The 25,078-nt window shown below is 37.2% G+C and overlaps 1 protein-coding gene across 1 annotated transcript in view; it reads right to left on the minus strand.

Annotated features, from left to right (window-relative positions):
- The window catches only part of LOC131031430 (uncharacterized protein At3g06530), a 254,996-nt gene that overhangs the window by 74,187 nt on the left and 155,731 nt on the right, over window positions 1–25,078 (minus strand). Inside the window, exons 23-26 of the mRNA XM_057962549.2 lie at window positions 18,178–18,253; window positions 12,999–13,172; window positions 12,683–12,769; window positions 12,447–12,551 (exon numbers count right to left, since the gene is read on the minus strand). Coding sequence (XP_057818532.2) covers window positions 12,447–12,551; window positions 12,683–12,769; window positions 12,999–13,172; window positions 18,178–18,253 — 442 coding nt within the window. The remainder of the gene's footprint in view (window positions 1–12,446; window positions 12,552–12,682; window positions 12,770–12,998; window positions 13,173–18,177; window positions 18,254–25,078) is intronic.

Here is a 25,078-nt window from a genome sequence, read left to right on the forward strand (position 1 = left end):
CAAGAGTAAAATGTCTTTATTCACTCATGAAATTATTATAGAAGATCAGAGATGATCAGCCAAGGATCAGAGTTGATTTGACTACATCATACTACTTTCCTTGACAATACACAATATATTACAGTTGCGAAGAGGAACACAACCGTCAACCAACCAACATTTATAACTACCCAAGAATGACAAACAACTTAATACAGACAAAGAATATATAGTCAGATAACCAATATTATCAAATAATAGATTTTGGAGTGTTTAGCCAACGTATGCAACACAATAAACTTTGATGTTTCATGAAGAATCCTCTTCGCTGTAATAGGAAAGAAAGGCATTGCAGAGTGTTGAGCAAATCTTTTTTCTACCAGTGATGCCATACAATAAACCAAGGAAATTGTCGTATTGTGAACCAAGGAAAATGTCTTACTCTGCAATAGAGAAAATATTGTGCAGTGCATCAATGATGATGTTGTACTATGTATTACAGAAGTTGTAGTACGATGAGGAAGGCAAGAGGTGTGATACAACAAGATGAGGTTCATACACTGAGAGTGCACCACCGTAGCAGTGCGCAAGATGATAGTCATACAATGTAAACCAGAAAGGGTCGTACATTGTTACTTTTCCGCCCCACAAGCCATACATTGAAACACTTAAGGGGTCGTTCTATCAACAAGGAAGTTTGTATGTTGCAAGGAAAGATTTTTGTACAATACTCAAAAAGGAAGGTTGTACGATGAGGATGGCAAGGCATATGATTGTGTATTGCAAGTTGTACGATGTGAATAGCAAAGCATACGATTTTGTGTGCTACAGATTGTACGATTAAGTGAACCGGAGGTACGATGTCAATTGTAGAATGACGTACTATGTCACCAAGAGAGCGTTGTACAATGGAAAGAATTACTCTTGCCAATGGTGGTCGTATGGCCAAGCGTTTGTAGAAATATAATATCATCGCCGAGAATGAGAAATATGATGCCACCGAGAATGATGTCGTAAAGAATGAAAAATACAATGTCGCTGAGAAGAAGTATTATGCCATCAAGAATAAGAAATATGTCCCCACATTGAATATTTCTTTTATCCTCACCTTTATATTTTTGGCCTTTAATTGCCTCTTTATTTCTCCATACATTATAACATGGTTTTAAGACTCCTGGACTCGCCATGGACTCGCGAGCCACGAGTCCATATGACAGACTCGCGAGTCTTTTGCTTGGACTCGTGAGTCTTTCATATGGACTCACGTAGTCCAGAAAACACGTTGTTTAACCAATAAAACTCAGTTTTATTTTATTTTTTCACCTCATTTGGCATTTTGCTTGGTTATAATAGGTTTGTAGGGTTTGAAGGAGGAAAGGAAAGAAGATAAAATCAGCAAAAGAGATCTAGGTAAGGATTTTTCCTCTTTTTTTTTTTTCATTTGAATCATTTCTATGTTTTGAAAATCCAAAAAATCTTGAAAAAGAAGGGGATATGCTGCCAAAAAAAATTCTATTTCCTTTCCTAAGTTATTTCCTCATATTTTTTTCTTGTTTTTGAATGTTATTTTTCCCAAATGATTCATTGTCAGTTATTTTGTTGATTTTCTATAAAACCCTGCTGATTTTTTTATTTTTTCATGTTAAATCAGCAATGGCAAGTTCAACTCCAAGGGCAACCCCAAGGTCAAGAAGACAAAGAGATAAAGCATGGGAATATGGGATTCCAAGAAGCAAAGAGGGGGAGGTCACTTGCACCAAATGTACAAAAATGGATGACGAGTGGAATCAATAGATTGAAATACCACCTTGCACAAATACCTGGATATGGTGTGGAGGCATGCCCCAAATCAACTCCTGAGATTATTAGAGAGATGAAGGCCATTCTTGCTGAGAATGATATGCAAAAGGAAGAAAGGCAAAAAACAAAAGAAGCCATGGCAGCTGCAATGAATCCCACATTGTCCACTTCGGGTCCCATTGGTCACACTCGTGGTCGCCAATCACTTTCATATTTTGGTGACAATGAGGGTGAGGCTAGTGGCACTCCTGTTATATCAGACCCTAATTTTTTTGTACCACGCAATGTTCCAGGTGCACAACCTTCACTTGAAGGTATAGGATGGAATAGAGAGAAGCATGAACAAGCAAATATAGCAGCTTCAAACTTTTGGTTTTATAATAATCTATCTTTCAATGCAGCAAACAATGTGTATTGGGAAGGTTTGGTTGATGCATTAATAGTTGCGGGTAAGGGATTTAAGGCCCCAACAGGTCATGACTTTAGTGGGCCGGTGCTAGAGAAAGCTGTAAAAAATACACAAGTTGTGGTTGATGATCAGAAAAGGTATTGGAAGAGAAAAGGATGCAAGATTTTATCTGATGGATGGACAGATGGACGGAATAGGACTCTTCTCAACTTCTTGGTGGCTTCAAATGGTGCAATGGTATTCCTAAAGTCTATTGATGTCTCAAATGAAATAAAAAATGCAAAGACTTTGTGTAATATGTTGGATGGGGTGGTTCAGGAAGTTGGAGTTGAGAATGTTGTCCAAATTATCACAAACAGCACAGCTGCATATGTATCTGCGAGTAGAATGCTTATGGAGAGGCATCCTACGATTACACGGAGTCCTTGTGCTTCACATTGCTTGGCCTTGATGCTAGAGGACATTGGGAAGATTCAATGGGTGAAAAAGGTGGTTGAAGATGCAAGAAGTGTCACCAAATTCATCTACAACCATACTTGGGTGCTTGCTTTAATGAGAAAACACACAAATGGCAAGGACCTTGTGCGACCTAGAGTGACACGATTTGCTAGCCACTTCATCACTTTGCAGAGCATTCTTAGTGCCATTCCTCATCTTAAGCAAATGTTTGTGTCTGATGCTTGGTTGGGGTCTGCATACTCCAAAAGACCTGAAGCAGAGAAGATTGTGAGCAATGTTTTTGATGAAGGGTTCACCAAAACTGGAGAGGAGTTGACTGCGATAAGTAACAAACACAAAAGTAAACTTTATACAATCTTGTCTATTTGTCGATTTTATGTTTTAGGGGTTAATTTTGTACTAATTGAAAATTTGTTTTAATTTTTTAGGTGACAACCTTTGGTAAGGGTTCTTCGTATGGTGGATGGAGAGGGCATGCCAATGGGTTTCATTTATGAGGCCATGGATAGGGCCAAAGAGGCCATTTCACATTAGTATCGTGGAAATACAAGAAAATGTGAAATCCTTTGGTGCTTCATTGATCGTAGGTGGACAAACCAACTCCACCAACCGATACATGCCTTCGCCTACTTTTTGAACCCAAAATTCTACTTCTCTGATTCATTAGGTATGATGAGGAGGTCATGGCAGGTGTTATTGCATGCATTGATAACATGGCACCTGATCCTAAGTTGAGAGACAAGGTTCTTGATGAGTTGGAGGTGAGATTTGACATTTGCAATTGCTCTATCTTTATTTATGAATTCGGAAATGTTCATTATTGAATTTGAGTTTGACACTTTGACCATCTATTTATGAATTTGGAAATGTTCATTGTTCAAGATCTACAACAGTGCAGAGGGGAGACTCTTCTTATCACAACTAGCAATTTATAGGAGAGGAAAACAACAACCAGGTAAAAAATTTAGTAACTTAGTTCAATACTGCAAGAAAAAAACTACAAACTTGATTGTTACATTTTTTTCTCAATTCTAATATTTCTAAATGTTTTTTGTAGATTTATGGTGGGAGAATTATGGTGCTGGCACGCCTAAACTTCAAAAGATAGCCGTTCGTGTTTTGTCTCAGCCATGCAGTGCTTCTGGGTGTGAACGAAATTGGGGTGTATTTGAGAGCATTCACACAAAGAAGAGAAATAGATTGACACAAAAAAGGGTCAATGATCTAATCTTCGTTCGGTACAACCTTCGCCTTCGAGTTAGACAGGTGGAGGGTGTTTCACATGAGGCCATTGACTTTGATGAAATTGATCCATATGGTGATTGGACCATGAATAAACAAAATGATGGTGACGATGTCCTCCTTACCGAAGAAGAAATTGCAGAAATAGAGAGAGGAGCAACACAAGATGCAAAAGGAGCAAGATTGGATGAAATGGAGGATGAAGATGAGGACGAAGATGAGGACGAGGGCTTTGACGTTGACTTTGAAGAAGAATCATCTCACCATTTAGATACCACAACACCCACTGCTACTACTTCTAGCTCAAGGCCTAAAAAATTTAGCTATATTGGGAGAAATACAAAGAGCAAGACGTGGTCTTCTCTTTGGTTTGTTCATTGTTGTTTTTCACATTTGGAGTTGGACATATCATTATATGTAATTTTGTTAACATTTATAAACATATGCTTCTATTATACATTTTAGAGTTGAAACTATGAGTATGAATGATGAAATTTCAAATATTGTGTGTTTGTAGATCATATGACATGTGTAATGTTTCAATTATGGCTCTTATGTTCTCTAAATGCATTAATTTCTTTATGTTTTTTTTGTAAATCTAAGGTTTTTTTTTTTGCCGAGCCTTTCGCGAGTCTTTCACGAGTCTGAGTCTGAATCCAAATTTTTGGTTTGCCGAGTCCATGGCGAGTCCGAGTTTTAAAACTTTGCATTATAGTTCTTTTTAATTCAACAGCCTTAATAATTTTTCTCCTTGGCACTTTAAAAATTGTCCTTTGCACTATATAATATTCTCTAATATTTTAGCAAATTTCTCTTTTTGCCACTTGCTATTGTTTTTTCTTTTAAATTTAATTTTTCTAAACATAATATTTTAACAACTCCTTCAATATTTTTCTCACTACACAACTCAATTTTGAATCTTTCAATTTTTTCATCACCATCATTTTTTGCTTTTTCCTTTCCATTTTCCATCCCTCCTAATTTTCTCTTTGTTTTTCTATAAATTTTCAATGAAGTTGATTTCCCTTGACAAATATTTGTACGCTCCACATTAAATATTTTGCTCTCCGTGTTGTCAAATACATCATCCATAATTTTGCATGCTTTCATCAGTTGCTCTTCACTAAGAGTTGTAGCTTCAAGAAAATTACTAATTGACAAAAATACTTGTTTATGGTAAAAATGGAAACAACAATATTGAAAGACTAAACGAATTCAACCACAAAACCCTAGCCTAACAACAACAAAGATCTACCATAACATATGAAGATTACTTCTACTAATGTTGATCTGAAATTTCCAGAGTTATGCACCAAACTTCTGCGGCAGGATCGTTGGAAACAACAATTTGGTAGCGGTGCTACTTCAGCCTCCTCAGAACATGCCTTTGCTGCCAAATCCTTTCACAAGGATAAAGGATAATCCCAGTCATCCCAGTCCTTTCAGCAGAAGGGCTCTTCTCATTCTTAGGATGGTTCCAAGAAAAAGAAGGTGCAATGCAATTACTTTCACAAATTTTGTCATATGATCAAAGATTGTCGTACCAGATTGGCTTCTGAGCAGCAGAAGCAAGGAGGGTCTCAACCTAAAGCCAATGTTGTTGAGCACACAAAGCAAAAAGAGTCTGCCTTTTATGCCTTCATGGCTAAAAGACCCGCAGATCATGTGAAGTCTTTTGCCTAGTACATTGATTCTGGTGCTTCTCGTCATTTCACTCACAGGCATGACTGGTTTGTTGAGTTCTCTCCCTACACTAATTCAGTTATTTTTGCAGGTGGTGAAGAGTACACTGTTGTCGGCAAGGGCCACGTTCAGATACAGTCTGGAGGGAGGAATCTCATATTCCTTAATGTGTACTATGTTCTTGGTATGGAACTTAACCTCCTTTCTGTCAGTTAGATTATGCAGCATTCTCCTCAGCTGGATGTCGTTTTCAGTACATATAAGTGCTCGATTGTTGATCGTGCTTCTAGCACTACTGTAGCTGTTGGCATTGAGGATCATGGTCTATATAGACTTGTGGATATGGGCGATTCTCTTGAGCATGCCTTCGCAGCTAAATCTTCATCTATCAGCAGTCTCTGGCATCAACGATATGGTCACCTGAACATTCATTATCTTGCACAACTTGTTCGAGAAGACATAGTACATGGTCTACCTGATATTCAGACTCAGAATCATCGCGTTTGTGAAGCTTGCCAGGCTGGGAAGCAGCACCGAACACCGTTCAAGGATGGTGACTCATGGCGAGCCTCTAAGGTACTGCAGCTGGTCCACGCTGATGTATGTGGTCCTATGAATACTACTTTTGTTACTAGGTGCAGGTATTTCTTGCTTTTTGTTGATGATTTCAGTCGTAAAATGTGGGTGTATTTCCTTAAGCAAAAATCAGATGTGTTTACTGTATTTCAGAAATTTAAGGCCTTAGTAGAAAAAGAGTCTAGTTCTTCTATTATTACTCTTAGGTCTGATAATGGGGGGGAGTTTTGTTCTTCTGCTTTCTCTACTTTCTGTGATACACATGGCATAAAACGTCAATTAACCACACCATACACCCCTTAGCAAAACAACGTTGTAGAACGTCATAACCGCACCATTACAGAAATGGCTAGATCTATGATGGAACATAGAAACGTTCCTAAGAAATATTGGGCAGAAGCAGTGTTCACAACAGTCTATCTTCTTAACAGGTCACCCACTCATGCTGTTAAAAATAAGACTCCCGAGGAAGCATGGTCTAGTGGCAAACCTAGGATCAGCCATTTGAAAGTTTTTGGCTCTTTAGCTTATGTGTGGATCCCTGATGCCAAGCGCACTAAGTTGGATTCCAAGAGTCAGAAGCTCATGTTTATAGGGTACAATGACAACCATAAGGCTTCCTGACTGATTGATGTAGGCTCTGATCGTCTTATCTTCAGTCGTGATGTTGTCTTTGATGAAGACCGAGGACCATTTCAGATTTCCTCGTCTCAGCAGCATTCTGAGGATCAGCCTTTGAAGGCTTCTGACTTAGGTATCTGTCTTCCATTCGGTTCACCTGATGGGAGGGATGATGCAGATTCTGTATTTGATGATGCACTACCTGAGTTTCCTCCAGAAGATGCACATCTTCCTCCTCCTCCTGATCCTGATCCGCTTCCTCTTCCAGTTATTCCTCCTGCTCCTGATGTTGGCACATCTCCTCTTCGGCCTAAATGGTGGGCTAAGACCATTAGTGATCTTCGTCCTGATGAGCTCATTAAGGGTAGAGCTTCCAGAAATAAGGGCAAACAGCAAAACACAATTAATTTTGCTCTTATGGCTAACATCCACAGTATCTATGAGCCTCAAACATATGCAGAGGCAAAGGGATTCCAGAGTGGGAACACGAAATGGATGCTAAGTTCCAAAGTCTTAAGAAGAATCACACCTAGGTTCTTTCAGATATTCCTCCAAGGAAGAAACCCATTAGCTGTAAATGGGTATATAAGGTCAAGTATCATGCAGATGGTACCTTAGATAAATATAAGGCCAGATTAGTTGCTCGAGGATTCACACAGCGAGAAGGTATTGACTATGAGGAGACTTTTGCTCCTACTGCCAAGATGAGTACTATTCGTCTTCTGCTCACCATTGCAGCTCAGTATGGTTGGAAAGTCCATCAGATGGACGTGAAGAGTGCCTTCCTCAATGGTGAATTCCAGGAAGAAGTCTACATGACGCAGCCTCCTGGTTTCAAGGTTGCCGATTCAGAACCGCAAGTGTGTAGACTCCGGAAAGCACTCTATGGACTTAAACAGGCTCCTCGAGTATGGTACATAAAAATTGATCAGTACTTGGTTTCTCATGGCTTTTAGCGTAGTCCTTCAGACAGTAATTTGTATATCAAACACTCTGGTAATGATATTCTCTTTCTTGTTGTCTATGTGGATGAGGTGATCATTACTAGGAATTCAGCACATTTGATTTTAGAAATCAAACAGGATTTGTGCAACACTTTTGATATGACAGATTTAGGACTTCTTCATTATTGTTTGGGTGTTGAGGTTTGGCAGACTGATAGCAACATCTTCCTTTCTCAGTCTAAGTATGCCAGAAGCTTGCTTGACAGGTTTCGAATGCAGGATTGCAAACCTGCTTCCACACCTATGGAGACTGATCTGAAATTGTCAGCCAAGTCTGATTCTCCTCTTGTAGATGAAACACAATTTAGGCAACTAGTGGGCAGTCTCATCTATCTCACTGCCACTAGAACTGACCTCAATTTTGCAGTGAGCTACATCTCACGCTTCATGACGGCCCCCAGGGCTGATCATTGGGTAGCAGCGAAGCGTGTCCTGCACTATGTGAAAGGCACCTCGGATTATGGACTTCTTTACACTAGGAGTGATAATCCTAAACGGTTCTAGTGCCTTCCTTTCATTCTTGACCACATACAAGTCCACTACATGTTCACCTTTTAATGTCCCTTGCATTTTGGATATCTTCATAATCATTCCTGCACTCCTTTCATTTGAGGGTCTTCGGCTTGGATCCTCCAATTCTTGGCTTTCCTCTCGAGATGGATAGTTCTCGGATGCAGTGTATGTTATTCTCAAATGCTTCGACTAATTCATCTCCAAGGTCTCTTTCTTCTTCGTCATCCATTGTCATCTGTACAGATGGCTATCCTGCTTGGTCAGCAAGGTCTTGGTATGTTTCTTCAAGGAGTGGTAAGTGCCTCGCAATTTCTTCACTCTCCCTTCAAGAATTCTTCAGTGAAGGTTTTCCTCTATTCCTGACTCAGCTTCAATTGACACTTTGGCTTTTACTACGTCCTCTAATGTTTCTCATAATCTTCTTCATTGTTCTCTTTGTTCTACAATCCTTAAAGATCACCTGATTGCTTGGTCTTGACCACCTTGTGGTCTCTTCTCGCCTTTATTGGGATCTAAGGGCATGAATCTCTCAAATCTGACTCGATTTCTTTTAAGGCAATGACGCCAAATGTTTACTGCTATATATGATTAATTAAATACATGAATTAATGATAAAGATTATAATGCATACTAGATACAAGAGTAAAATGTCTTTATTTGCTCATGAATAAACTATAGAAGAAGACCAAAGATGATTAGCCAAGGATCGGAATTGACCTGACTACATCATACTACTTTCCTCGAAGATACACACTATATTTAAAGGACCCAATAGTTGCTAAGAGGAACACAAACGTCAACCAACCGACACTTGTAACTACACGAGAATTAATACATAGTCGAATAACCAATATCATTGAACAATAGACATTGTACACTAACTACAAAAGGACTCATAAATTGCTTCACTTATCACCTTACACAAATTTGTTGCCAAAATGTACAGCAATGTACACAACTAGCTTAAAAGGTTAAGAATGAGGCAAATGCTTGGCTTGCATCTTATTATCAAAAAGAAGGAGGTAGAGAAAGAGGGCAGCAAAGGCATTGGAATTTATTAGTAGCATTGCTAAAGTGTCAAAAGAGATAAAGAAACCTCTACTTTGTCCATTGAGCCATATATACAATAATTAGACAGTGTGGAATGTCCTAGTTCCAATTTTTTTGAGCTCATAACACTCTTGACGTGCAACCTTCAATAGCAGGTACTACATAGGGAATTGCAACATGATGCCACACTCACATGTGACACTTTTTGATACTACAGCATTTCCTTTAATGTTACAATGAGTCTTTATGAGGGCCAATTCACCACCCCATTGAATGTGGTAGACAAGGGTTCATCGCCAAGCCATTATGAATGAAGTGAGCCATAATTGCAAAGTGTGGTCAACACAAATCTACTAGTAAATGAACAGAATATAATTTGGAAAAAGAAGGCTAAACAATCTCATCCAAGAAGTGGATGGATGGCAAGAACCAAATCTTAATCAGTTTCCTTGTGGCTTCAAGAGATCAATTAGTGTTGTTGAAGTCAATTGATGCCTTGAATCAAGTATAAAATGTTGAGACCTTGGGCAACTTGTTGGATGAGTTTGTGATGAACATGGGAATGGAGAACATTGTCTAGATAGTGACCTAAAATGCAATTACATATGTGCCAGCTAGTAGACTTTGAAAGGCAAGGCACCCTACTTTGATTTGGAGACCTTTTCTTTCCCATTGCATTGACCTCCTTGAGGATAATCGAAAACTTGGATGAGGAACATAGTTGAGGATGTGAAGAACGTCACAAAATGCATCTACATCATCACATGGGTCTTGAATATAAAGGGATCACACTGATGGATGGAGCTTGTACTTTTAAGGAGTCACATGGTTTGCAACAAATTTCATCAACTTGAGAAGTATCACAATTGCATTGCCCCACCTTAATTGCCTATTGAACGAACATTCCCTTGTTTCTTGCTATACTTCTTCTACCAACAAGGATTCTTCTTCTTTCCCCTTGTGAATTTTGTTGTGGCTTTTGATAGCTTCATATCTTTCAAGACAACGAGTATGAGAGAGTCATTTGACATAGTTTTTCCCTTGCACTTGCTATGATGTTCTAAATTGTGCAATTCACTGAAAAAATTCTACAAATTTTCACCATTTTGCATTTTCAAGTAGAGTAACCTACTTTGAAATGAAGAATGTGATTTTAATTTTTATTCATAGGCAATTTTGGAGCAGTCCCAAGTCTTTTTAGCTTTCATTGTTGTTCCATGTAAGGTTGAACCTCACTGAAAACACTAGACAGGATAATCAACTTGGCCTTCCATATGGCTTTCATTTTACTAGTTGAGTTTGGACTTTGCATTTCCAAGCGGAATAATTGTCACCTATCCATACATGAGAGTCCAAGATCATTATTTTCAAGGCATTTGAAGCCATTATTTCTGAATGTGAGGGATCATTATCCTTTCAAACAGTTGATTCCCCTTGTCCCTAACAATTTATAGGTTTGATGTCACATAATAATTGATTGCGATGGCTTTACCCATAAATACATATTAGAGACACCATTTATACAAATGCTGCTTGTTTGTTATAAAATGTAATAAATAAATGGCTTATAAATTTCAAGAAATTAAAAAAAAATAAAAAATAAAAATTGCTCCAGAAAGTGAATAGTTTTTCAAGTGTAATAACTGAAATTAATATTATTTTGCCCTCTTTTTTAAAAAACGTATATTAATATGTACTTTAGTTTATTTAATGTGATTTTTGCCTTTTTCAACTATTAGAATAGGTTACAAATATTTTTCATTTCTTCAACTTAAAGATGAGCTTCCAGTTTATAAAAGCACATTTAAACTTTGACAAAAGATGGAAAAAAAAATTGCACTGTTTAATCTTCACCATCAAGCAAACTTAGGAATATTAAAAATTTACCTTTGAAAGTGTAGGGTTTGATATTTATTTCCCTATTTGTGAAGATATAGATTTCTGCTGCAGATTTCTTTCCTACAGTCAGCCAAGAACTTTGGTGCTTTCCTTTCTTCAATTTTTTGTTATGTTACAACATGTAGGGTTTTACATTTATTTCTCCTTCAGACAAACACAGCAATCATTCTAGGCAGAAAACAACAGATTTTTTTATTTTTATTTTTAAATTCACAACAGCATGATTGATACTGCAATGTCGTAAACACCTTTATCCCATTCTAGAACCACACTCTAGCATTCCTCTAATACCAGTGCCTATAGCACCGTTGTCTTCTACTCTTCATGTACAGATTCTCACACCTGATCCTCACAACTTCTATGCTGCTTCTATTTTTCTATGCATCACATTGCAAGATTGCAATGATTGCTCTGATAAGAGGATGAATTTGGGACCATCGTTGGGTATTATTTTATTCAGCAAAGGAAGATTATATACAATGAGAATGTTGTTGGTTAAGACCAAACCGACCAACTAAAAACAACAATTCTATTACCAATAATAATGAATATTATTAATATTAATACAATGATGTAATGTAATATTATTTATTTATGCTGACATGTCATCGCTAGGAAAACATAGGAATGCAAACAAAGGATACATATAAACCTCATCAAATCCAAAATGTAGTGTTTGAAAACAAAAATAGCATAGGGAAAGGGAGAGATGACAAAGCGGCAGATTTGTGTCTCAGAGAATATAAGTCAATTTCAGCTTCTTTTTAATGAAATTTGAGTGTTTTGAGCATCATTGACTATCAATTATGATTTAATAACTCTTTAAATTTGTTGTTAATATTATTGGAGAATGCTCTCCAGCATTTTTTATCGAGTTATTGATTTGGTTTTTCATTGAGGTCACAAGATTAGCACACAACTCTTTAATCTGGATTGATTCATTGTCCATCCAATATTTGTATTCAGTTATTGGTTATCTTCCAAGCTTGCTCTCTTTTCTTCTTTATTCTTTTTTTATTTTCAGATCTCTGCTTTAATATTTTCAAACAACTTAATATAATGCAAACATGTATAATAACTAGACAAAAATTGATATATCAAGAGATGAAAGGGATAACTTACATAACCACTGGTAAACACATAATCAGAAAATAAAGTTCTCAAGAAGCAATAGAAATACAAATTTTTAAGTACTCAATGCTAGACATTACCTGCATTGTAATATCCTGAGAGTCATAAAACATTGAACTTAAATTTTCCAAAACTAAAATGCACGTTCTTGTTCCAGCAGCATCTTCATGAGAAACACCTTCTACCTATAAAATAACCAGAAACAAAAATATCAGAACATTTTCACAAGTAGAATATCTCGACAGAACACTGAAAATAGAAACAATAGCCTTTAAAAAGTTGAGAAATTCGTGAAACGGAATATATAATTACTCACAAACAATGCTTCAAATAGTGGCTCCAGATCTTCTCGACTGCAAGGTTTTGCTAAATTTGTTGAAGAGGTCAAATGCACCATATAAGTCTGCACACATAAAATAAAATCAATGATAAAAAAGTCTATATGACAACACATAGACAGCATATGCATCATCCAGAAGCATATAAAGGGACTACAAAACTAAAAATGTAAAGCATATCAAACCATATAACTATGTGATCAACTGTGACATACTAACATAAAGATAAAAGAATTTAAAAATATAAAGACGATATCAAATATTAGCAAATACTCTTCCCCGGTCTGCAAATACCTTTAGTAGTACACACAGGAGCTTAATGTCATCATGTGACAATTTATCCTGGGACATATCACATTTAAGATGGAAACCTCTACGGCGTAAAAGAAGCCCCGATAGAACCACCTTTGTTTCTGCCACTTGCCTAGATATATGTCCTGCTCCTTGAAGTGCGGATAGCATTGTCCACTAATGAAAAAAAAATATAGAATTAGTGTTTTGACATCAAGAAATAACCAGCAATAACAAAAAACAAATTTCAATAAATCTCAACCTCTCTAGTGCAATGCATTTCAAAGCCACATTTAAAATTTAAAGTGATTCAACTTCAAGTTCAAAAGCCAAAAAGGTCACTAAAATGCCATGATTTAATGGTAGATCCCATACTAAAATTTCGACTTGAAGTTATTGGAAATCTGCAGGCTATCCAATTGAACAAAAGAGTTTGGGAAAACCGCAGATTAATATGAAGGGATTTTGGACTTTGAGTTTGATGAAATATCAGAACAATATCAACATAATGCAGGCAAGTTGCTGATTCAGATACGGGTGTGGGTACGGAATTTTTTTTCGCTTGGGTACGGGTACGAGAGTATATATATCATAGTTTTAAAACTCGGACTCGCCACGGACTCAGCAAAGCAAAAAATTGGACTCGGAATCAGACTCATGAAAGACTCGCGAAAAGACTCAGCAAAAAAAAAGACCGTAATATTACAAAAAAAACATAAAAAAATTAATGCATTTAGAGAACATAAGAGCCATAATTGAAACATTACACATGTCATATAATCTTCAAACACTCAATATTTGAAATTTCATCATTGATACTCATAGTTTCAAACTTTAAAATGTATAATAGCAGCATAAGTTTATAAATGTTTACAAAATTACATATAATGATATGTCCAAATGTGAAAAACAACAATGAACAAACTAAAAAGAAGACTACATCTTCCTCTTCCCAGCTCTAGTGAAAACAAAGGGAGATATAGAACTAGAGGGTCTAGTTCTAGGAGCCCGATGTGGCTTCTCCATCTCACCAAAATTAGGTTGAGAGTAGCACCACTTGCTGGGGTTTGAGGGTGAGAGAGAGAGGGGTAGAGAGATAGGTCTAGATCTTGGGGGAGAGAGGAGAGAGTGAGATAGAGAGTGGTAGAGAGAGGGGATAAAGGAAGAGTGATAGGGAGATAGATAGGTCTAAAATTCAGAGCAGATGAAGTGAGATAGAGAGAGCGAGAGAATGCTAATAGGAGCCTACTGATTATTGAAATTTGACTCTCTGAAAATATAAAAGATCTTCTAAAAAACCTAGAATTTGTATTATAACTCCTAGAGATCTGAAACCACTTTGAAACATCCTGTCAATATATACATAAAATATAACTTAAAGAACAATATCTTTCTTATACTTAAATGTTATATTTCATGTATATATTCTGATGAAGAGAATGAGGCTGTTTTAAATTTCCTCTCCTCCTTCAAACCCTACAAACCTGTTTTCACAAAGAAACAATGCCAAATGAGTGAAAAAAGTGAAAAAAAACACTTAAAATCGTGGCTGGGTGTATTCCCTGAATCGCGCGAGTCCGAATGAAAGACTCGCGAGTCTTTGGGATGGACTTGCCAAGACTCGCCTCACAAGTCCTATGAGAGTCGACTCAGCCCGCCAATGGACTCGCGAGTCCGTGGCAAGTCCACAAGTTTTAAAACTATGATGTGTGTGTGTGTGTTTGTGTAATATGTAATGCCCCCTTCCTCAGTGATAAGAAATTGAGCAAGGATTGGCCTATCATCGGGTTCACGTAGACCACAGGAGAGGAGAGGGGACCCACACTGAGGCTTGTGGAGTTGCGCATGGGCTTTATAAGCCAATTTGGATGTTTAGAGACAGATCCTATTTTTTAGGTGGAATCCTGAAAGTTAATTCCGGGGTGTCTATAGACCATTCTGAATGATTTGAGACCATCTCCTATTTTTTAGGGGGACTGCTAGTTGACTAGTTGACCACCCAGAGGACTGGGGAGAGGATCGGAAGCCCTTACGCACATTTTTGGTTGATTGGAGAGTCTCCTAACTTTTAGGAGAATCCCTATTTTCTACTACGACACTGTCAGTTCCCCTGTTATATTTGGACATCACCAAGATAGCACGTGCATCATCAGTTTTCAGTTTGGGATGACCAGGTGATGGGATTGGAATAAAGATTAAATATTAAAGTCTTGACTTTAATATTTAACAAAAATAAAATAAAGTGGTTATAATGTCACTTTATAATAATTTCATAAAGTATCTTAATATTATAATAAAGGGGGCCACCTTGGGCCATGATGGCTAGGTGGCTAGGGGACATGACTTAAGTTGTTTTTAAACAACTTAAAATAATAAAATGAAGCCTAGGAGAAAAGGTATGGCCAGCATAGGGGAGGATTATTAATCAAATGAATTTCATAAAGTATCTTTTAAGTAGGTGCTATTAGGGTTTTTCGAGTTTTGAATAGGATCAACTGCGTGGAAAACTTCGAATGTCTAGGTGATCCTAATTTTGTCTAAGTGTAAACTTTTGAGCGTGACTGAGTTTAATGTGTCCAAATCAGATATATTCTTGTGCCTAAGTGTTAAAAGGTCTTTTAGGGGTTATTTTCTTGCTCCTAGGAGGTAATTCAAGTCAAATTTGCACTTTATCCTAATGGAATCCCTATTTTCTCGATCAAATTTTGATGAAATTAGCTAAGTCCCGATGAGTAATGATGAAATTTGAAGTGTCCAGATGATTTTGGGTGGAGAAATCATTAAATTCCAGATGAAAATCCATGTTTTAGACGTCTAAGGGTCAAATATCCTAATGAGAGCTGCTTTTCCCCCCAAATTTCCAATGACCCATGATTTTCCCACACTCAAAATCATGATGGAGAGCAATTTTCCACGAGGAGGCTAAAATTTTGACTGAGTGTTGGTAATATTCCCGAAGACCCACGTTTTTCCCCAAGAATGCAATATGAACTTTATCTAGATGGAATTTCTTATCCTGATGAAGATCGATTTTCCCCCAAGACAGTTTGTGAGGAAGTTTGATGGTTTTTTGTGCGGATGATTGTCCTGATAGATGGCGAAGTGTGATTTATGATGAATTTTGATCTGGATAATTATCCAAATGGGGATCAATTTTCCCCCAAGGTGAATTTTCGAACTTAAAGAGAAAAATGAATTGATTTTTGGAGTCCAGATGGGAATCAATTTCCCCCTAGTGGTATTTTGACGAGTTATGATGATTTTTGATGAGGAATTTTATCCCAATGGAGGTCGATTTTCCCCCTCAGAGCAATTAAAGTGATTGATGATGATTTTCATCTAGATTTTTGCATTTGACAACGATTATTTAATTATCAAAAACAATTATTTAATGATTTGCAATGATCATTTAATAATTAATATTTTTCTAGATGCAAATCGATTTTCCCAGGCAGACTATAAAGGCAATGTTTTATCCCACATTGCTTGTGTGGTGAAACATCAAGGTGAAAACAAGTTTAAAAGTGCGTGCCCAGCATTAAAATATTATTATATGTGTTGATTGGCTGTTACAATGGCAGATTGAAGGCAAGTTACTGGTTTCACAGCTAGGCGATTTTGACCAAGTGTTATTTTGACACCATTTTTTAGCACGAGTTGCAGATTGAAAGGTGTTTTCTGCCCAATCAGACCTGGGCGCCATTTTTGGAGGGAGGTTGCAGAGAGTTTGGTGGCCATTTTTGCCACAATGTGTGATTTCCAACTTGACACCATTATTGGAGAAGTAGCGATTTTGTTTGGGAGCTTGATTCCTCCACATTTTGGGTGGTTTTCCTTGTCATTGCTCAGTTTCATTGCTGATTGTTGGGTGCAATTGCGATCAGACCTGAGTTTTCCACCATTGCTGGAAGTTATCTTGACTCCATTGTTGGCTGAAGTGTGCATTTTCAGACTTTATTTTCACTTCCCAGCCAACTCCCACTTAGGCAATTTTGTCTAAAGATCATTTTGGGAGCAATTTGAAGGCATTTTCAGAGTTCAACATTATTGTTGCAGGTCTGAGGCTTCATTTTCAGTTTGTCTTCAGATTTGGAGTCTCATTTCCAACCTTCCATATTTGGGCGATCTTGTTAGGGTGTCATCATATAATCTCAACCATTGATCTTGAATCAATCAAAGCCATTGAATTGTAATTAGGATGCATATATAAGTCTCAAACCTCTCATTTGTAAAGGTTAATAGTTGTTAGATAGCAGTTAGAGCTAGCAATAGAGTAGGAGGAAAGGAGATTGTTGCCAAGACTTGATGGAACAAACATACTACTTTCATTGAAGATATGGTGGATTTTGTGTGCTATTTCAACATGTTGCGAGGTCTCTACTTCTCAAGTTTTATTTGTTGATTAGTTAAATGAAAGAACTTATTTGTTGATGAATGGCAAAGCCTAATGTTCATACCATTTGCAATTTCTTGATCGCAAGTTCCACTGTATGGTTAGACTCAACTTAATTGAAAGTTTAACTTCAATTGCTTTATGCTTGTTGTTCATGATGTTGGTGTACATAAGTGATATGAAAATCATTCGCTTATCCTTAGGAGATTGCACCATCTTTGTGAAGTTGTTTCCTCATGGTGAAGCAAAGCTTGGTTTGATTTCATCAAGTCAACAATCATTTCTTGCATTGTTAGGATTAGCATAGACTCTCTCAACCCTTTATCCCTTTGCCATTTATTTTTGAAGTCAGTTAGTTCCATGTTCCAGCCATGTTAAAATGTAAGTCCCTTTGTGATTACCAGCAAGATCACATCAAACACAGAGTCTATCCCGAGCATAAAGTCAATTGTTTGCATTGTAAACCTTGGAGTTGTCTCATTTGATCATATTCTTTAGCATATGAGGTTTCTTTGTTCAAGAGAGGATGGAATACTTAGTATTTTATTCTATGTTCAAAGTGCATAAAAAACACATCAACAAGTGGTACAAGGGGACTTAATGTTTGCTGTTAAAGATTTAAGCAAATGTAAATACCCTAATTGGAATCTAAATCAACAACACATTGGAAACCAGAGATTAGAGCATGTTTCAATAAGTTTTCATTCATCCAAATAAAACTAACAATGAAGAAAAAAGAAATATCTGCAATCGTGAAAAGGCAAATGATGATTGAACTCTATGATTTACCTTGGCATAGGTTGGAAACTCCAGTGCATTCCTCAAAATAAACAACAGAATTGCTTCCTTTGTATTTTCATCAAACCTGTCAATAATTTCATTAGTAGATCATATAACTAGAATAATATAATAGTTGATATCCACAGCTCAAAAATTTCCAAAAAAGAAAGCACGTTAAAAATTAACCAAACAAGCATTCTCAACCAAAGGTCCATTGCCTGAGATGAATTAAGATAGATATATGTGTAACACACATGTCGACCAATCTAAACATTTGGAATTGCATGTTGTCGATGGCATCAAAACAATTGAGAAATGGTAACTCTAGTACAATTAACAGGAATGAATAAACTAAGTGTAATAATAATGATTGGGTAGAGCCCTAACAACTTGGGCTCAAATAAACAGAATAATAGGAGTATGACAATTACATAAACAGCACATGTTTTAAGGTCCAGATGGTGTCAAAAAAATCAGAGTAAAAGGGGTCTCAAATCAAGAACAAGCCATTAATTGTAGTAGGCTAACACGTTGCACTTGAGAATTAGCATTCTCAAAGAATAATACATCAGAAGATTCTGCAAACCAAAGAGAATTACCTTAAAGCATCATGGTCACACTCTTTAAGGTAATGATAAATAAAATCATGTCTTCCTAGTTACAAGGTAGGATCAGTGCTTCAAATCAAATGGGACAGCATTGCCAGGTGTATGGCGGTTTATAAAGGTGTACATTTTAACCCCAGCAATGCATTCATCCAAGAGTTTCAAATCTCAATCTTCTGAATGACAAATCATTGAATAGAGATTTACCCAATATGGCTACTGCCTTTTTTGGATGTCTTCTATGTTCAAGGATTGTGCTAAAACTTGTAAATAGTTCTATATACTAGTCATAATTATGTTCCCGTGAAAGATAAATGCAGGAATGGTTTCTTGGGAAAAGCAAATTTAATAACCCAATCTAAATACATACAAAGTAGATCCAGAAAGGACTGCTAACTAGTCTAAATACATAAATAAACTCAGAAAAGATTCTAACAGCAGAAATACATGTACTTTATTTTGTCATTTTGAAATACACACACTCAAGAAACAGGAGACTACACTTATTATACTACTCACTGACACTAATCTATATACATAAGCCTTGCTGCCGCTTGGTATTTCTGAAGACCTCAGAATAAACTTTTTGCTTTTGTAATAATCAATGATTCCTTTCCTCTTCCTGGCACTACCTATATAATCTTAAACTCAAGCAATCCAAAAGTTATGGGAAATAATACAACATTCAATATTAGCTAAATGACAGACACCAAGAATTTAGAGAGATGACTGCCTTCTTATTCAACTGAAGCTGATTCCTTATTTAACTGAAGATAACTAAAGGAATAACTGCAGCATCTCTTATTTAACTCACACAACTAAAGCTAGCTGACCAACTAAATCTAAAAGCTGACAGGATCAAGTCAGCCACAATCCATGTTGACTACTAACAGCTCAGTGTTTGCAGGTCAAAAGGACATTACAACAAACATGAGATTTCTGGCAAGACATATCTGGAAATGCATGATATTTCATACCTGTTAAATACAGAATATCATCCAGACTTCTAACATTTTGGGACAATTTTTCGTCAACATTTCCTGTTTACCAACAAACCTATGTTACTGGATTCTCCTATTGGAAGCCCCCCCAAATATTGGGATCTCTTGTCACATTAGAAACTTGATTATAATGAGGGGATCTGGGAGTGAAGAGAGAAACTAATAACTTAGACAATTATCTTTATTATTATCAGAAGTATCATACTATCAAAGATAAAATGTTATTACTATTGTCATAAAATAATATTTTATGATAAATGTATTTACAATTTTGTATATATTTAGAAATTTTTGCATACACAAATACACACATACATACGTGTGTGTGTGTGTGTATATACAGCCATACCCAAACGTAAGTACCCAAGGGAAAAAAAATGTCATGCTGACATACCAAAACCCTATATCTATACCGATCTCACACCAAAACCAGCAACTTAGCAATAAACATGTTTCTTAGTACAAGCAATGGTCCAGAAACAATGAAATTTTTCTTCCAACAAAATATCCATCTCTCACATATTTAATGAACATTCCTTTGCAAGGCAAATTTTTAAAATTGTTAAAAATGATACAGGTTTTAAAATTAAATAAAATTAACTACCTTGCCTTTGACAAAGTTATAGAACAGCTTTTGGCATCACCTGTGTAATAAAAAGTTAGTTTTGGACGGTTATTTCATGTTAGTTTTGGACGTGATCAGTTTTTATATGCTATGTTTACGGTTCAGAAAAAAAAACCCTTACATGTATGGGTTTAGTTTGGGGCAAGGCACCCTGGGCAGATCCATAGGCTGCCCAAATGAAAAAGTAAAAAAAAACAAATCATTTTTCAAACATTTATATGAACAAAAAAGGTCCCAACATACCAAATTCCACCCTTAAGTGATAAAATTGTGAAAAAGAACCATGTAAGTCGATGAATATCAAAGTCAAATGCACTGTTGGGAGCCAGTATGATCATATGTCTATGACAATGCTCATACAAGAAGAATTACTGGTACTATCATCAACCATCAAGAGGCCCAATGCATGATCTGATAATGTCTACCGGGAAGAATCAATGGCCAAAAGCATCATGTTTGACAATCCAAGGAGAAACTAAGGCACTTCTCTAACATCCTCTCCTAACTACTCAGGAGACAAGCATCTATAGGTAAAGAAGGGATTGACGATGTGGGCTTGTCCCTATAACAAAAATTGCGAGAAAGGCAAACAAAGTGGCCCTCAAATCTCAACAAAGCAAGCCCACAATGCAAAGAGCAAGGAGGATGATTCATTTTCCCTACTCATAACACGCAAGTAAATTATCCCACTAGCTTGTCCCCATATGCATGCAGAGCAATAAATTTTAAAGGACTAATACCACCAATGTCTATGATAGAATGAAAGGAGACAATCAGCCTGTTAGCACTAGAGATCCCCTTCATGGCCCTATGCCTCAAAATAACATTCTGTAAGGAAAAAAATGACTAGGAATATATGACCAAGATTGTGAAAATAGCTAGACAACCAACAGCCGGACTCAATGCACAACCAACCTTGCATCAGATAGATCTCTAAGAAGAGAATGGAAATTTTTCTACAAGTGTATATTATAGGAATTTTCAGGAGAACTATAGGTCTAAGATAGGACTTGTATGAGCCAATAGAATTTAACTTCTTTTTGCACACCATTTTTTGTTTTTATTTCTAAATTGCAAGGTACATGTTTTTGTTGAGACATGGACCAGCTAGGACTCGAACCTAGGACCTTCCATATGCTGTTGGAGTGCTCTACCACTGAGCTTCTGGCCCTTCTTGGACCAGTCCATCGTCGGTCCAGGTGTGGCTTATTTCCAACACCAACACCCCCCCTTAAGCCACACATCTCATGTGCTTGGGGCTCCTAGCCTAAACCTGGCTCTGATACCATGTTGAGACATGGACCAGCTAGGACTCGAACCTAGGACCTTCCATACGCTGCTGGAGTGCTCTACCACTGAGCTATGGCCCCTCTTGGACCAGTCCATCGTCGGTCCGGGTGTGGCTTATTTCCAACACCAACAGTTTTACCACACCGAAAAGAATCAATATAGAGACTCATGATACATGGAAAGAAAAAACACCCTATCTCAATCATGAAGATAGCTACACAAGTTTTCTTTCATTGATTACAATTAGATTTTTTCCCAAAGAAGGGAGAAACAATTTAGTATGACACTTGATCAACAATTAATAGTAAGTTTAGCTTAAATACATTTTACAAAAGATGTTTTGGAATATGTGTCATTGATGTCAAAGGCTTGTTGAGTATAGTATGTTGCTGTTTGTGAATTTTAGTTGAGCTCCCTGTGTGCCTAGTTGAGCAGCTTGAGCTGCTTGGTTATCTTCTTCAGGTGTTTGTATGCCTATTGGAGCTGCCTGAGTGTCTGCATCAGCATTCTGAGTACTTACTTGTCTTCTATCATTTGCCAAGTCAGCTTTTGTGCCGAGTCTTACTTCTTTAAAGAAAGGGTTGATTTCTATTCTTGAAAGTGTGACGGCTTCCGATTTAATTTTTTATAAGGATTAGGAATCTTCTTCAAATACGGATTGGATTAAAATTGTGAAGTTTATATATTTATCGACGGATTTAAGTCATCCTTTATTAATCTTTTGGAATGGTTGTAAGCGGTTCAGAATTTTTGACAAGTGGCAGCTAATTCTTTTTCAATGCATTTTCTCCACGTTTGGGCGGTTTTTGGTTGAATGAATTTATTTCATTCAAGAATTCCTGTGTTGGTGCATTAAGCATTTTACAGAGCAAACGGAAGATTCTTGACATTGTAGAGTTAGTGGAATTTTGTGAATTAATCTGTGTCAGTCAACTATTCTGTGGGTGCCAAATGAAGAAGAGACGCTTTTTTTTTAGTGCCCGTGTAATAGGCTGTCCTATTTTGCCAATATTCCCTTGTCAAACTAACTGATGGTATTCCGACAAACAGTTCACTAGCTCAATGATGGACTGTGTTTTTTTTTTTGCTCTACTGTTAAATCTGTGGTTATGTTGTAACCTGGGGCGTTTGTTTAAGAGTTTTGCTATCTTTCACATTCCAATTTACATATAATGATGAAAACAATAAATTCCAAATATAAGTTTTAACATTGATTTCCAGTCAACAACATCTTTTGAATTGAGCTCAAACTCCAGAATTTGTTACACACATAACATTAATTGCAGATTACAATCAATCAGTTCCAACAAGAAATTACACCATATTCCAAACACAAGGAAAATACAAAGAACCTGTACCCTAGCCGCTGGAGGTCATTCCCAGGTCGCTGTCCTTCTCCAAAAATTATATCAATGCAGTAAACGGCTCAACACCAGACCACGTCCACTCTGCCAATCTCAATCGCTGGGTATCGAGTCTGCTACACCAAATCTCGGTTATCAAAGGACTCCGTATTTCACTGTGTATACCCAGCCAATGGTAAGTTTTACGCCCAGTCAAGTAAGGTTCTTTCACACCCAGCAAATGACAATGACTGCGTTAGAAGTTTAGGAGGCAAGGTTTCTTTCCTGCAAACATTGATATCTCCAATCATGCACTTACATCACTCTACAGGATGCCCCCAAGTGACCCTAGCCCAGTTCGGCCTCCAACCAAGGTGTGTACAGCAGCGGCTATGTGAATACGTCTGACCTATTTCAACGCAGGGTGTAGCATTCAACTGGTACCACACTCACAACACCCAATGACAGCCGCTATCTCTACCAAATAGTGTCATCCTTAAGGGCTGCGACTAGATTCTACTGCAACTTCCCTGCACCTGTTATCTTCTTCCCTTACTTCCCATGCCAAAGGAGCCAATGTCCACAACTGACCTCCTTAATTCTATTGACATGCTAACAAAATACAGAACTGGGAGGAATTGATATGAATACCTGAAGTTGCTGTGTAAATCCCTATTGTGCACAAGTTTGAATGGCAGTTTGACTGCTCTTCTACTCCTCCATTGTAAGTTTGTCTTCAGATACCTTCCCAACCTGATCTCTCACAGGCAAGAAAGATGCCACATCTGAGGGATTTTGCCCCAAATGCCAGGAATTTCCAGAACTGAATCCAAAAAACACCAATTTCCCAAAGTACCATTTCCCAAGATCTCCCAATCTTTTATAACTCTCATTGGGCTCATTTCCCAAGACACCGCGAATGTGGGATAAATAACTTCTTTTTAAAAAAATCACTTCTCTATTAAGCAAAGAAACGGGACTCAGACTCGGCTCGGACTCCGCAAGGCCGACTCGGACTCAGACTCGGGACTCGCAGTCAAACTCGGCTTCAGACTCGACTAGACTCTGGAAACTTAAAAAAAAAAGAAATTTAGAGATTTTTAAAGATATAAAACTTGTTTCATGCACCCTTTATTTAATACACCTTAAAGACACATTAACATCATCAAACTCAGCTCATTTCATTACATACACAAGTATACATCAATCACATAAGCATAAACGCAAATTGTAGCTAAAGGAAATAACAAACATAGATATATAAATATTGTCAAATGTATACAGTATTACAAAACTCATGGAATAAAAAATCCATGTCATTGTATGATCATCATCAAAAGTTCCATACAAATACCAAAGGTAAATACAACGACAAGCCTATGGCTCAGAGGAGCATGCACCCTCTGGCCCCGACGCCCTGCGAAGGTGTCTAAGGTAGGTCCTCGATGATTTGGCAGCCATAGCTGCACCCCGTGACACCATGCCATGCTCACCAACATCAAGAACATCTGTGTCACTATCAATATCTACCTCTGAATCTCATGTCTCTACTCGTGCTCTCCACTCCTCCTCTGTCATGGCTACGACCTCAGCCTCTATATCTACCTGGTCGATCCAATCAGTGTCATCATCACTAAAGACAGGCGCAGGATCTGTCTCAATGGCCCACTCTGCCTCAGGATCAACCTCATCTAGAATGATAGGAGAGATGTCAGCTAATGCATTCTTTCTCATTCTCAGTCAGAGGTTGTAGTGAGAAAAGACGAGATCATTCATCTTCTCCACGGATAATCTATTGCGCCTCTTGGAGTGTATGTGCTCAAACATATTCCAATTGCGCTCACAACTAGATGCGTTGCATGGTTGGCTCAAGATGCGAATGGCCAACTTTTGAATATTTGGTGTCATTGGGCCAAAAAACTTCCACCAATTATCTGAGTTTGAAATGAGAAAAATAAATAAAATCAATCTCTCATAAACTCATTTAACAATATACAATAAAACTAAAATTAAGCCTTACAATTTATTTTTACCTGGCATCATAGT

The sequence above is a fragment of the Cryptomeria japonica genome, chromosome 6 (genome assembly GCF_030272615.1).
Source record: "Cryptomeria japonica chromosome 6, Sugi_1.0, whole genome shotgun sequence".
NCBI lineage: Eukaryota > Viridiplantae > Streptophyta > Pinopsida > Cupressales > Cupressaceae > Cryptomeria > Cryptomeria japonica.